The sequence below is a fragment of the Calonectris borealis genome, chromosome 1 (genome assembly GCF_964195595.1).
Source record: "Calonectris borealis chromosome 1, bCalBor7.hap1.2, whole genome shotgun sequence".
NCBI classification, from domain to species: Eukaryota; Metazoa; Chordata; class Aves; order Procellariiformes; family Procellariidae; genus Calonectris; species Calonectris borealis.
The window spans coordinates 85,571,610-85,587,839 of record NC_134312.1 but is presented as its reverse complement, the minus strand read 5'-3'; the positions used below and the strand labels follow the sequence as shown (position 1 = coordinate 85,587,839).

General features: G+C 41.6%; 1 protein-coding gene across 1 annotated transcript in view; it reads left to right on the top strand.

The window, feature by feature from the left end:
- The window catches only part of PRMT8 (protein arginine methyltransferase 8), an 84,790-nt gene that overhangs the window by 37,927 nt on the left and 30,633 nt on the right, over nucleotides 1-16,230 (top strand). Inside the window, exon 2 of the mRNA XM_075164054.1 lies at nucleotides 12,179-12,364. Coding sequence (XP_075020155.1) covers nucleotides 12,179-12,364 — 186 coding nt within the window. The remainder of the gene's footprint in view (nucleotides 1-12,178; nucleotides 12,365-16,230) is intronic.

Genomic DNA, 16,230 nt, shown 5'->3' with positions numbered 1-16,230 from the left:
CTCTTTATGCAGTGATCTGCAACAAACTCTTCCTCTTCACTGCACTCAACTTTGATATTTTCAGTACGGGCTCCTATAACTTCTGTTGCTATTTCTACAACACACTGTGCCTTGTGATGTGAGGCGTTTTAAAGTAATCTGGCACATGAATATCTTTCTTCGCTTGGAGATGAATAAAAACCATCAGTCACGTTTACATTTCTGCTCACTGCTTCCAGATAACAGAGCATGTCTTCCCTGGCTTATAGTTGATCATGAAGTTAAAACAACTGCTAACAAAGCTAGGGTTTCATGCCTCATAAAATTATCTTGTCCTTAAAAATAATTTTTTTTTCACAAAAAGAGCAGAATTGCCTAGTCATCCTTAAAATACAACTACCTACCACCTGTGAACAGGCTCCTAATGTTCTGACTATAGATCCCTTTGCACCATTCATGGCTTCAGAGCCGTGATGATAAATAATGTGTAATTCAGAAGTTTTGTGGAATTACATCAGCTTACCTGGGTGACCACCACACATTATGGAGGCTTCTTTTATAGGGCCTTGCACACTGAATGTTGGACTCTGCAGAGAAGTGAAAGGGCAGCCTTTTTTTCTCCAATGCAGTCTATCTACACTGGAGCTATACTGTAGAAAAGAAGTATTAAGGTGACACTGATGAGTCCCCTCTGATGCACATAGAAGGGAAGGGGCTAACAAGGGCAGAACAGTGAGAAACCTAGATCCTCCTCCCAGCTAGTCCAACTAGTTTGTGCAAAGGCAGTCATAGAAAACTGCCTCATTATTTACCAAGCCCCACATTACAGGAGGAAAAGGAACTAAATCATGACTTGCTAAATAACAATATAGACTTTGAGCCACTCCCAGGGAAACATAGCATGGAACAATTTCTTCATCCTGTTTGATTGCAAAGTGCCAGATCTACCCAAGCAGCAGAGAACATCACTCACCGGGAACCTTGAACTATCAGTGTTCATGTGCACACAGGAAGAACTATTACCCTTTTTCCAGCTACTGCCTCACAGTACCCAGGTACCCTAGAACTAGTGCTGGATTGACAGGACTTGAAGACTTCACTCAGACAGCCACACATAACTCTGAGGGTTTCCATCCCATCTCAAAAAATGAGGCAAGACTGGTGCTATTTGACTACTTGTATTGCAGAATATGAGGGGAAGGGAAAGACAACTGCAGTTTAAGCCAGTGCTGCTGCAGCAATATGACACATTAGCAACCTTCTCACTCTGCCATGCCAAACCTGATCATGGGAGTTGGAAGTGGTAGTGTGAGTTTGGCCCCTGAACAGCACAACATAGCTGAGTGTTACTTGTTGCTGGTATAGAAGTGCTTGCCCGATCAGGCCAGATGGGACATTAAAATATCAGTATCAGTGCAAGTAGTGAGCATTTAATGTTAACAATTGTCACTACCAAATATAGAGGTGACTCTGCAATGAATGCCCAGGAATGAAATTGATAGAGTTTATTTTTAAATTCCTTGAGTTTGTGACCAATAGTTTAAAATCAGCTGGAAGACCTGATGCATTTTATTAATGCAGAGATATTTCTTCCCCTTGTGCAACTCCCTGGAAGGCAAATCAGACATAAAACAACACTAAACTTGGAAAGACTCTTTGTTTCCCGGAGGCTATGGCCTAATTCAAATGGAAAGTTCTGCTATCAGCTTTTCCTCTTTCAACCATAGACGGCAATAGACATACCTCAAACCTTCCCTCTCAACTACCACAAAAGCTAAGCCTCTAATAGCCCTGTAAGAACAACAGGCTGTTTCCCCTTCTTATATCAGTGCATCTTGATTGCTTTTGTTCTAGAGAGTTTTGGATGTAGTGCTGCAGAGAGAAGAGATCTGTCAAAACTGAAAACAAGAAATCTCAGAAGGAAAATCTGTTGCAGGAAAACATACAACATAGTTTATACCTACTGGGTTTTTTTCTGGATAATTGAATGGAAGAGAAAGAAAAGTATTCCATGGTGATCAGTTAATTTAAGTGCTCCCTGGCCTTTAATGGCTATTTTAGGTATTAGACGCACTTCAAATTTTTGTAGAAGTAATACCAATTATGTAACACATGGCTGGCAATAAAATTCTTAGCTCTCTCAGTTGACCTCAGTCTTTAATTTTAAATTCCCATGATTATATCAGAATTTCACCCAGTCAACATTGATAGGCTGAGGACCACTCATTAAGGCACCTTCCTGTTTTTCACTACTGTAATGTCTCAACTTCTACCAAATGAATGAAGAATGATGAAATTAAATGAAATTATCACCTTCTTTAGTCAGAAAAGGAGAGGCTTAAAACAATAGGAAGGTAGGAAGGATTTTTTTTTCCATCATTTGGTTTTATTTGCCTTTCATGAATCCTTAAAAGGGATGGGATGACCCAGTGGAAAGCAGGAACTTGCAGTGTTACCATGTCAGATGTAGCTGTAAATCTGTATGAGACCAGAAGCTGCAACCTGCAAGAGCCGCTGGCCTTCTGAGGCTGCTAGTTGCAGTTTGTGCTGCTCTGTGATCTACACACCAGAGTCAACTTTTCAGACTGGATTCTGGAACAGGAGAAAGGCTGCTGTAACATGCAATAACCAAAAAGCCCATACTTCTTAGCAAGGCACCAAATTCAGAAGAGCTCTATTATAAAGCATGCTGTTCCTAACTGTCCTGATAATATGGTACTGAGCCAGAAAAAGGCTGAGAAGTCTGGAATGTCTCTCAGAAACACTGTAGCCCTGATGGTCTAGCCTTTATTTCTCATCCTGCCAGATTTACTTACAGGTGTCAATCTTGTGTCAGAATAACCAGTGTGCTTGAGTATATCCACCTCTTCCATTCCTGATTGCACTGAAGAATGGAAACAAAACCACAGAACATCTAGCCACAGAATATCACAGCTTGCCTCCTTCATGAGTTTTAAAATTCTCCTCTATTTAATTCTCTGCCTTTCAGATTCTTGCCTCATGTGCAGAGACCATTACACTGTAACAAATCCTGTTTATTTGGAGGGAACAGCATGGTTATATGTGGAGATTCGTTTCCAAATTATTGATTGCAGTAACTTAGTCTCTACCCCATAAAACGAAGAATGAATTTAGCCATCTGCCAGCTGTACTTCACTTTTAATATCATCCACCAGAGGGCAACGGTTCTAAAACATGATTCCCCACTGGGCTGAAGCTGCGAAGCTCTCTGACTTCAATAGAAGCAAGTTTGAGGCCTTAGCCAGCACTTGAGAAACTCCTCACCGTGCAAATTAGCTCACTCCTCATGAGGCTTAAGGGGCTTCAAACAGATGGGCAACAGAGTCTAATGATAGACCATCTGCTTTACACAACAGAGCACAAGGCATTTCTCCAGCTGTTCCTTGTAACAGGGATCTTGAAAACCACAAAGGTGTTGCAGTTGTCTGTGACATTAAATCTAAAACAATAATAGACATGAGGTCTATCACATGTCAAAGATAATCAAAATGCAACCCTGTCCTAAAGAAAGGTACTTCTCAGCACTTTTTAAATAATGCTTTGCTATCTTGTCATGAGGTGCTTTGCTATCCTTTCATGAGGTACTTTGCAAAGAGTAAATTTCAGTTATAGTAATAACATTTCTCTCGTATTTCCTTCTATTCTATGCTGAACTAGGACTATTCATGCCCTGCTCTGGACTTTCTACTCTACACACATTGCAAAATTTCCATCTTTATAAACAGGAACACAACTTCAATTAAATGTCCACACCCAGTAAGTTTGCAGACGACACCAAGTTGGGCGGGAGTGTTGATCTGCTCGAGGGTAGGAAGGCTCTGCAGAGGGATCTGGACAGGCTGGATCGATGGGCCGAGGCCAACTGTATGAGGTTCAACAACGCCAAGTGCCGGGGGCCACAACAACCCCAGGCAATGCTACAGGCTTGGGGAAGAGTGGCTGGAAAGCTGCCCAGAGGAAAAGGACCTGGAGGTGCTGGTTGACAGCCGGCTGAACATGAGCTGGCAGTGTGCTCAGGTGGCCAAGAAGGCCAACAACATCCTGGCCTGTATCAGAACTAGTGTGGCCAGCAGGAGCAGGGAGGTGATCGTGCCCCTGTACTCGGCACTGGTGAGGCCGCACCTCAAATACTGTGTTCAGTTTTGGGCCCCTCACTACAAGAAGGACATGGAGGTGCTGGAGCGTGTCCAGGGAAGGGCAACGAAACTGGTGAAGGGCCTGGAGCACAAGTCTTATGAGGAGCAGCTGAGGGAACTGGGGTTGTTTAGTCTGGAGAAGAGGAGGCTGAGGGGAGACCTCATCGCGCTCTACAACTACTGAAAGGAGGTTGTAGCGAGGTGGGTGTTGGCCTCTTCTCCCAAGTAACTAGCGATAGGACGAGAGGAAATGGCCTCAAGTTGCGCCAAGGGAGGTTTAGGCTGGACATTAGGAGAAATTTCTTTACTGAAAGAGTGGTCAGGCCTTGAAACAGGCTGCCCAGGGACGTGGTTGAGTCACTATCCCTGGAAGTATTTAAAAGACGTGTAGATGAGGCGCTTAGGGACATGGTGTAGTGGGCATGGTGGTGTTGGGTTGACGGTTGGACTCGATGATCTTAGAAGTCTTTTCCAACCTTAATGATTCTATTATTCTATGATTCTATAACTACAATTTGTCACCTGTTTTTTTGCTGCTGTACCCAAGCTGCACTGTAATGTGCAGTAGGCAGTCAAGAGGGCAGGTTGGATGAAGAGCATTTTTATTACCTGCACTGGCACACAGAATGGTCTAGAACTGCTCAGATTTTTATAAATGCTACAGATACTTAACATCACTCCCATCCTTACATGCTGTCATCTCATTTCCTATCATTTCAGTCCAATTCTGTTACATGTAGCTCCAAAAGCTTTTCATTCCGGAGTGTCATGTCCTCGTGTTCTTCTCATAGTGTGCATTCTTTAATCTCATGAAAACAGATTCTGTTCCTATTGTGTGTACAAATCTATAAATCCAAATTTATAACCACCCCATAATCTACACTAGGCTCAGGTTTATAAGTTTATCCTGCCATTGCCACCTGCATAGTACCAATATAACTGCCCGTGTCTTACTATCATAGAATAATATGGGTGGAAGGGACCTCTGGAAGTCATCTAGTCCAACATCCTGCTCAGAGAAAAGATAATTTTAAAGCTAGATCAGGCTGCTAAGGACCTTCTCCAGCTGACTGTTGCAATCTACAAGGTTAGAGACCCCAGAGACCCTCTAAGCATTTGTTTCAGTGCTTAACCTCTATTAGGGGTAAGAATTATTCCCTTATACCCAACTGGAAATTTGCTTGCTTAATTTGTGACCTGTCACTAAGAAGATTCTGGCTTTTCCCCAATGTAGTCCCCATTAAGAATCTTGACAGTATATAATACCCTGGGTCAGATCCACAAAGGTATCACAGTTCCTATCTTGTATTCACATTTAGATATCTAAATTTCTTTTTAACTTTCAAACAACAAGTAACAGATTTGGAAACCTTTGTGATCTTTGCATTCCTTCTTGCTACTCAGCGTTATTTCTGCTGCTGCCTAAATATGCCAACCATGCCTTTATCATACTGAAGACCTACTTGCATCTTTTACTTTGACTTTTTGAGGATTTGGACACGTAGTGTATAATCAAGTTCCTTGTATGACTCCTCAGTCTCAGTTGTTCTGGACAGAGACTTTATTCTAAAGCAAACAATAGAGCCTCGGATTTCAGAACATGCCTCAGTGTTTTCACAATATTTTTACTATCACCATTACCTTAGGGATAACATGTAGCAGCTGTAATGTACAAGCTATACTTGTCTGTAAAGAACAATGAATTTCCTGCTGATAATAAATGGACAGGTTTGTCTATGACAGGTTGATCTGGCATTTCAGATACTCCATGTAGAAAGTTCAGAGCAGCGCTTGACTTTGAAGTGGGTGAAAAAGGAGTAGCTTCAAAGCAAGCAGTTTTAAGAATCAGTTCTCTCTCCAAATTTTCTTACAGAATCTGCCTGGCTAGATTTGCAGTTTTAGAGTTTAGAGAGATTTGCAGTTGCATCGAACTCATAGTTATCTGCAATTTAAAATAAACTGAGCCTAATTTTTATCAAGCAGAAAGTAGATTTATAGCTGCTGAGGAACTGGCTATTTCATCCTGATTTTGAGAAATACCACAACATAAAGCCTCCACTAAGAAAAACAAAATCCACAACGAAAGGCAAACGTTCTTTACTGGTCTTTGAAGGCCCTGCTTCCTGAAAACTTGTACCTAATGCAGATATGTATAACAGCCTTGTTTCCAAGCAGTAATGTCTGTCTGAAGTTGAATGTTTGTCTCATCTGGTCTCTCTTGGAACCTCTTGATTTCTGGCCATTTTGTACTCCTTGTGAACTTCACGTCCTTAGCATAAAAAGGTTTTTCCATGAGTAGGGAAGCTAATGAAACCTGCTTCCTGCAAGTATGTGCTCTTTATCCCCTCATCTCCCAACTTAGTTCTGAGCTCTGCCTAGACTTCTTCCTACATCTTCATTACTGATCATACAGTATGTTTAGTCAGGAGACTATACATTACACATGTAATACAAGCCAGTTAGCTTAATAAACTTAGAGCAAGTAGAAGGAATGACAACTGAAGTCTGGCTGCTTCAATTTCAGTAGATCATGAAATTGGCTATTCTTCTACCTAATTTCTGATTTTCAAGAAGTGTATAGGAATACGAATGTGTTTGATATTTCCACTCTTCTTTCAAATTAGACTGGGTTGGACAAGCTCAAAAGTTACCAATGGGAGACACAGACAAGATACTGTGGCAGCTTCATTTCCTCAGAAAATCAGATTAAAACTTGTCTTCTCAGGTAATGGACCAGATTCTTTGCCCAATCCAAAGATCACTTAAGATATGTTCCCACAAACCTGGGATAAAGACTTATTTCAAAAGGATACAAGATGAAGGAGTCAAGGGAGGTTTTAGCCTCTACCATTGTGTAATGACTTGCAAGAAGCTGTTGTAGAAGTAAGCCTAAATTTTGGCAGGAGGATACCAAATACCTCTTACATTTGGCTATGCCTTTATATCTGCAGCAGGAAGAAGCTGTATTGTTGGAACTGCTACAATGACTGCATATCAGGTGATAATCTCTTGCTTGCTAAAGGTGTAGATTATTAAATTCAGACTAATGAAAATGGTGCTAGGCATATTCTATTCTAGTAGTTCTGACACACAAAGCCACCTGGCCCAAGAAATAAGTATAATCAACATTTACATACGATAAAACCATTTGTTTAAAAATAAGAGAATGCTGAAATTGAATCATATTAAACTATTAGTTCTATTCTTAATGAGTGTAGTTTCTTAATGAAAGGGTAGGCATTTCCAGACAGAAGATACTGTTAACCTCTTCAATGCCATAAAAATGTCATAAATAACTAAGAATTTGTCAAGGAGAAAACACAGCAGCTTGAACAACTGTTTTACAAGGATTGGAATTTTAACATCCAGCCCTGTGTCTCCATAGTAATATCAAGAAACGAACATCGAAATTCAAGTTTATTTTTACTCTACACACCTCAGCTTTTGTCACAAACCTCCTAAAAATGACTTGTGCATATTTCACCATCTTGCCTCTCTGTAGGCAGATGGATATATCTAAAAGGCTCAAATTTTCAAAATAGCCTATGATTCTCTCTTTTATATTATGGGAATTGTACATCCAGATAGCCTCGTAAGTCCGTGCGGACTTACGTCCAGTTTTCAGGAAAGAAGGATTTCAACAGTTTCCATTGATACACATGGGCAACTCCACATATCTGAAACTCACATCCATCACTGAAGTGCTTATATGTGTTTTAGAAACCTATGTCAAGATGTTCAGATGTGAGATTTCGAGAAATGAATGAGGGTTATGAATCTTGCCTTTTGTAAGAATTCAAAGCTTTTAAAAAAGCAGTCCTGTGCTAATACCTTTGATACATCTGTAATCTACCAACCTTGTCCACAAGGAAAGAGGAAAGAAACTTTATTTAATTTTTAAAAGTAGGAAAACATTTCCCTAATTTCCTTTGACTTAATTGTTGAAATGGTAGAGAGCAGCAGGACCTAAGTCCCATAGCAATGGTAGAAAAAGATTGCTTCTCAGATCCTTCAGACCCTCCAACTCTATCTTCAGTAGCAAATAGGAGGTGGAAAAATAGAGGGCTGCACGTTGGGCACAGTGATGAATGGATTCTGAGGCAGCTGCTTGCATTCTTTCAAACTTCATCTGCATTAGCAGCACCCAGTGTTCTGGAACTGTGTGCAGCTGGCTGGAATCCGTATTTGTAATAAACATGGTTTATTCAGATAGAATTTGTTAGATTCTTTTCATTGATGTGAGGTTTACCCCCGGCCCAGATGCTTTCCCTTTTCAGGAGTTATTCAAAAGATGAGGTGTTTCTGACAGGTAGGGTATATATGTGCTAAGCTTGTAAATCATATCAAGGATTCTTTTCAGTTCTGGAAAGAATACAGGAAGCTGTTTTTCCTCGATAGCTTTTCTCTTGGAGGCATGTTTTCTTCTAAAGTAGTTATACCATATCCCTAAAATGTAGTTGTTTCTAGTTTAGCAAGCACAGTGCTTTATTGTTTCTGATTCAAAGAATAGCTTTCATTACATTTCTTTATTTTGTAATTGTCCACTGTGTTTATATGTTTTCCCTGGGTATTTGTTGTCACAGGACATGAGTTACTCTTGACTGAAATTGTTCACAGTGTCTATAGCAAATCTATGACAGAGGGATTTCCTGAGCCCTACTCACAAAATTATTCTTGTAATTGTGACCTGGCCTTGTAGTTTCAGAATTACAGTGCTACACACAGAAATTATAGCAGTAGGTATTACAGATGCTGCAAAAAATGACATCATTTTAATTTGAAAAGTCTGGTGTTAATATGCCTAAAACAGAAATGAAGTAGCTGATTTAAGGTCCCTGTGACAGAGTGCTGCTGGCTGAGAAGATCGCCACCCCTATCTGGTTTTCTGTTACCCCTTCTGCATGAGGCTATGATACCCATTACACAGGATGGACAGTGCATGACCTAATGGTATTCACAGCCTAACATTGTCACACAATCACCATCAACACATTTTACCACAGGCTGCTTGGCTGCAAACTAAGACACCTAAGAAGCAGACCTAATAGGCTTCTACTCCTTCCTCTACATGGGATATGTACTGTCTGACAGAGATGTAGATGGACAGCTGAGAGCAGTAAGTCTTCAGGTACTTTAGATAAACCTGAAAAGTACTTTGAGTCAAAGGTCTAATACTGCCTCAGTAGCTTAATAAAAGCTATCTTGCCACTCTTTGGCTGTAGCAGAATTCAGCTGTCTTGCAGACTATGAGATAACAAGGTTAATTCCTTTACAGCAAACAAAATCACTCAGACAACTTTCCTAGCCTGAGTTGCTGAATTTAGTTTCATTCTGTTTATCTTTAGTCAGAATAAGCCTTGCCGAGACAAATTCCATGCAGCAAGGAGCAGAACTGATACTGCCTGAGACTCAGACAGAAGATTCACCTTCAAGAGTAGTCTCTTTTCCTGTAGAAAATGCTTTCTATTGTACAGCAAACCACACCTGAATTTGTAGTTTGACAGCAATTGAAATGGTAATACCCCTTTGGTTTCATTTACAAAAACTGACAGATCTTCTCTCCAGTAGGTAGCTTTTGAGCACTTGCCTGTGATGTACTATCTTGTGTCTGGAGACCTTCTTACCTAAGACAGGAACAGAATGAAGAGTTCAGTGACTTTATATTTACATATTTTGCTTGTAAAATGATGCAGAGGACAAGATTTTGGAGAAAAGTGTAAGACCTTACAGAGGTCATATTAAATTAAAACCAAATTCCGAACATCTACAGTTTAAGTCTTTGTAATCCAGCAGACAAATACAGAAAGGACAACAGGGCAAGGTAACTGCAAAAATTTGATAGTGTACACCAATGGAGAGAAATGTTAGGATATAACCTCAAGTATGTAATTAAAAGTATCAGGATTAAATTTGGAAGAGTTAACACCTTGACAGAATAAGCTGTCAAGGTGTTGCTTGCAATGAATAGGCAATGAAATAGTTTCTTAAGAGAAATGACTGCAGATGGACATTTTAAAACCAGACAGGACAGAAATACAAATACCAATTGGGAACAATTGTATTCTGGGTGGGAGGTGAACTGGATGAGGTGATAAAGACAAAAACATCAGAAATAGAAAAGACATAAATAAAGCACTTCTGGATCTTTGGAGATGAAAGGTGTTACAGTAACATAAACCACTAGTATTCCTTTTTCACAGATGGACCAAAGAAACCATCAAAACATGACACATTTAAATCTTCAAATGAACAAGGAAAAAAATGTGGGTTTTTTTTTATATTGAAGTAAACTGAACTAGGCTAATTGATGCTATTCAGAGAGAGTACAAGGGATTGATGTCTCATAGAATCAAGCTATAGAAGACAGAGTGAACTTTGTGAAAGTTCTCATATCTAGGAGAGGCTCAGGCAAATCTGGTCTCCACTGGGAATCTACTAAATCTGAAAATTAAAAAAAAGTACAAGAGGGGGTGACATATTTTAAGTAGGATTGACCTTCTTAATATATGAATTTGTTGACCCATAATTTGCAGATGACTTAGTGCACATGTGAAGCTGTAGCGTCTTGCTCAGTCTTTCTCAGTTTTCAGCATTTTGCTTCACGTTAAGGATGAAAGATGTAGATGTACTTATGGGCCAGACCATGATCTGTCTCTCATGTTTGTGAAACATTCTGTTTTCTGTCTTAGATGCTACAGGTGTCAAGGGGGTGTGATTATTCTGGCTCTATTGAAATTTTGGTGTTGGAGATGCAATATGCAAGGAAAATGAAGCGCAGTGGGCCAGGGGGTGTTGGTAACACATAATTCCTGCTTCTCCCAACAACAGAAAACTAAATTAAGGGATCACATATCCCACACAGCTCCCTACAGTGCTTTCTGGACAAGCTGAGAGACTTCAGATAGTGTCAGGGACTTTCAGATATTGTGAGCATTCTCAGACCTACCTCATCAATACAGCAGATACATTACCTGACAAGTAAGAATCGATTGTGAATCCTGTCCTTCTTGTTGGCAACACTGTGTTCAAAATCCTTTGATTATGAGCTCTTCTTTGCAGGGTGTCATGGTTTAACCGCAGCCCGCAACTAAGCACCACACAGCCACTCTTTCACGCCCCCCCGGTGGGATGGGGGAGAGAATTGAAAGGGTAAAAGTGAGAAAACTCCTGGGTTGAGATAAAGACAGTTGAACAGATAAAGCAAAAGCTGCACAGGCAAGCAAAGCAAAACAAAGAATTCATTCACTACTTCCCATCCGCAGGCAGGTGTTCAGCCATCCTCAGGAAAGCAGGGCTCCATCACGTGTAATGGTTACTTGGGAAGACAAACACCATCACTCAGAATGTCCCGCACTTCCTTCTTCTTCCCCCAGCTTTATAGTCTGAGCATGACGTCATATGGTATGGAATATCCCTTTGGTCAGTTGGGGTCAGCTGTCCCAGCTGTGTCCCCTCCCAGCTTCTTGTGCACTCCCAGCCTACTCACTGGTGGGATGGTGTGAGAAGCAGAAAAGGCCTTGACTCTGTGTAAGCACTGCTCAGCAATAACGAAAACATCCCTGTATTACCAACACTGTTTCCAGCACAAATCCAAAACACAGGCCCATAGTAGCTACTATAAAGAAAACTAACTCTACCCCAGCCAAAACCAGCACACAGGGGAACTATTTATTTACTACAACATACCTCTCACAAAGCTGTGGCAGTTTGACAGAAAGACACTAAAGGAGAAAACCTAGCTCTTAACTGCCTTGTGTCAACGTTTGGAGTCACCCACTTCAGCCAACACCAATAATTTGCCATTATTTTGCACTGATGTAGGTATCTGCAATGGAACATTAAGGAAAAAGCCATTAAGGAAATTTTCCAAGACAGAGCAAATAAGTTAAAGAGCCAAGCAGCCTAAATTCCACTTATGATACCGCATAGGTGTCTTTGGTCTTACTATCTCCTAGCTAGTTTCAATAATATCACTATGCTAGATATAGAGAGAAATGTTTTATTTTAATGATGCCTCTTAACAATATTCAATGTTCTCCTAGGTTTGCCCCATCCCATCTCAGCCTCCTCAGCCTACTGTTGTTCCAAAGCCAGTTCAATCTGTCGTACATGTCCCATTGCAACCAAGCTGCCCAGGCCGAGGCAAGATGGCAAAACTCATCAATCCAGAAGAGATGACATCCAGGGATTATTACTTTGATTCCTATGCTCACTTTGGAATTCATGAGGTAACATTTATTTTTATTTCAGCCATTATTTAATAACAACAACAATAAAACCAACAACAACGTTTTCTTTGATTTATTAGTTATTTATCCCCCTCCCACTTGCTCATGATTATATTCGTCTGCCTTTCCTCAGAAGATTGTATAATCTGGTTAAGTGCCAAAGATATCACCCACTTCTCTAGAGACCTGTACTCAAAACCTCTGTCCCACTTAGATCCTTACATATATGAATTCTCCACAGAGCTTGTATTAGCTATCTATACAGTGGTGATCTTCATGAGTGCATCAATTCAGTGCATTTATGCGGGCTGCAAACTAACCCAATCACACATGGAAACTACCTTATTGCTAAGTTAGGTCTTTTGTTCTCTTGCATATTTGACCACAGATGCCAGAAGAACAGCTACTCAACTGATATGAGAAGCCAAGTAATTTCTTGACTCCTGGCATGTTACTTGAATGCACAGGCTGCATTAATGGGAACATATAGCTCAATAGCCTCCAGTAAATACACTCCTGGGAAGAATTCAAAATATACAGTGGACCATATTTATCATCAAAAAGTTGACTGTAGACCAATTCTAAAGAAGACACTAATATCTTATATTTACATTTACATGACCCAAGAGGATGGGATCTTAAAGACTGGGATGCAAAAAGGCCAACAATGTGAAGTCAGTGGCACTTTTCACAAACCGCGTAACAAACAGTATCTATTTTCATTACTCTAGTAATTGTTTGTGGGGCGTATACATAAACAGAAGATTTCTATCTGCCAATTACATCTTGCCAGTGTAGCATTCAGAAATTCAATCCAAGAATGGAAGAAGATAGAGGAACAATTGAGTGGGAGGGAGACCTAAAAGAAATACTGAAAGACACGTCAGAAACCTCAAATCAGATTGAGCTCCTGATGGAAGGATGCAGCTCTGTAGGTCTCAGGGAGTGCAGGGAGTACCTGGGGCCTCTTGCTGAGGTTGGAAAGTAGGAGGTTGCCTCCTTGCCTGCAGGATGTGTGCACTGGTAGAGGATCTGTGTCAACAAGTAAAGGAGCTGCTAGAGGAGGTTGACAGACTTAGCAGCATCAGGGACATGAGGAAGAGACTGACTGGAACTTCTCCAAGATCTTGAAGGTGCAAGAGCCTAAATCCCCAACTGTATTGAAAGGAGGGGCAGTCAGAGTCTGTACTTATCAGGTTTGGAAGTGGAGATTTCTGTGATGGTGAAGGCTGGAAACTTGTGACTTTCGGCAACAGGAGGAAGGCTCCTGATCCACCTGCAGACCTCTAGCTACAGAATAGGTTCAGTGCCTTCACTGTAGATGAGGGGCAGGAAGTTTTGTCCAATGAAGCATCAGAACTAGTTGGCCCTTAGCCATGCAGAAGCACTGCGGGGAAGTGACAAGTGATAATAGTGGAAGGCTCTCTTCTGCAGGGGACAGAGGCCCCCATCTGCTGACCTGACCTGCTGTTTAGGCATTTGGATCTGGGACACTGTGGAGAGGCTGCTGACATTTGTCCAGCTCTTAGACCAGCCTTGGATTACTACTGCTACTCTTCCACATGAGCACCAATGAGACCTGGAGCATATCAAGTGTGACTACATGGCTCTTAGGATGATGATCAACAGCAAGGTGTGCCAGGTGTTTTTTTGCCTCAATTCTAACTTGTGTAAATAAGGAGTTGAGGAGGAGTGCTCCTGCAGGTCCACAATTCTTGTGCATCTGGTGTCAATGATAAGTTTTCAGCTTTTATGTCTACGGGACCCTCTTTAAGGATTGAGGTCTGCTAGAAAGAGATGCAATCCACCTGACAAACCAGGCCAAAAGCATCTTTGCCAACAGGTTCGCCAACCTGGTGAGGAGACCTTTAAGCTAAGAATGATAGAGGAAAGAGATGATGACCCACAGTCACATAGGCAAGTAATGGACCAAGTTGGTAAGCAAAAGATGCAGGATGGTGTGGACAAGACCTCATAGTCAGTCAATAAAACAGAGCAGAAGGGCCCTTCTCCAAGTGTAAGCACACAAAAAAGGAAGTACCAAGAGGCAGCATTATGGGGGAAGGTCTTATACCTTTTCTGGAAAATCAACATGACAGAGAGCCTCTCTGAAGTGCCTGTACACTAATGCATGCAGCCTGGGAAATGAACAGGAGGAATTAGAGGTCAGTGTGCAGTTGCATGGCTACAGTCTTACAGGGATCAAAGAGGTGCTGCGAGATTGCTCATACAACTGGAAGCCCCAATAGCTGTCTACAAGCTCTTTAGGAGAGACAGACTGGGAAGGTGAGAAGGGAGGCAGAGCAGCTGAATGCATGGAATCATGTCCACTATGGGACAGATGATGTTCCAGCTGAGAGCTTATGGGTCAGGATTAAATGGCAGACTAACATTGTTGTGGGTGTCTGCTACAGACCACCTAACCAAGAAGAAGAAGTAGATGAGGTCTTCTTCAGACAACTGAAAGAAGTCTAGGTCTGCATGAGACATGAGTCTGATTTCTGGTCCATGGGAGACTTTAATCACCCCAACATCTGCTGAAAGGCAACAGAACAGGACGTAAGCAATCCAGGACATTTTTGGAGTGCGTGATGATAAATTCCTGGCACACATGACCTGAATCAATGTGGGGGAGGGTGGGGTTTGTGTGGTGCTCTGCTGGTCCTGATACTTACTAAAAAGAATGAACCAGCTGGGGATGTGATGGTCAGGACAGATTTGGCTGCAGTGACCATGAGATGGTGAAGTTCAGGATCCTGAGAGCATGGATGCTCTCTCAGGATCCATGCTATTTGTCTTGTTAATAACCCTGCGTTTCAGGAGAGCAGTCTTCATCCTTTTCAGGGATCTGCTTGGAAAAATCTCATGGGAGGTGGTCCTGCAGCGAAGAGGTGTCCAGGAAAACTGGTTGATATTCAAGGCTCACCTCCTCCAAGAACAGTCCATCCCGACATGCAGAAAGTCAAACAGTGGTGGCAGGAGGCCTGCATGAATGCACAAGAAGCTCCTGACAAAATTCAAACCAAAAAATAAGCATGCAAGAGGTAGAAGAAGGGCCAGGTGACTCAGAAGTAATTTCAGGGCCAGGGTTAGGAAAGCTAAGTTGCATCTGGACATGAATCTGGCAACAGATGGGAAGGGTAACAAAGCAGGGCTTCTCTCGGTGTATTAACAGCAAAATGAAAACTGGGGAAAAGGTGGGACTGTTGCTGAATGAGGCAGGGTATCTGGTGACAAAGGACACAGAAAATTACTTCTTCAGTTCTGGTTTTACTAGTAAGACTTGCCTTCAGGAATCCCAGGTCCCTAAAACGAGTGGCAAAGTCTAGAGTGAGGAAGACTTACCCTCAACAGAGAAGGATCACTTAAACAAATCAGACATACATAAGTCTATGGGACCTGATGGGCTGTCTCCTCCAGGGCTGAAGGAGCTGGTTGATGTCATGGGCACAAACTTAATTGGAAAAAAATATGTTTTACTGGGAGGTTGGTAAAATACTGGCTATGGAGCCTCCATCCTTGGACATATTTAAAACCTGATTGGACAAGGCTCTGAAAAACCTGTTCATGTCGTTTGTGCCTTTTGTTCTTTAATTGGTTACCACTGAGAAGAGTCTGTCTCTGCCTTCTTTTCTCCCCCACTGTCGTGGTTTAACCCGGCAGGCAGCCAAATACCACACAGCCGCTCACTCACTTCCCCCCGATGGGATAGGGGAGAGAATCGGAAGGGTAAAAGTGAGAAAACTCCTGGGTTGAGATAAAGACAGTTTAATAGGTAAAGCAAAAGCCGCGCACGCAAGCAAAGCAAAACAAGGAATTCACTCACTACTTCCTATCAGCAGGCAGGTGTTCAGCCATCGCCAGGA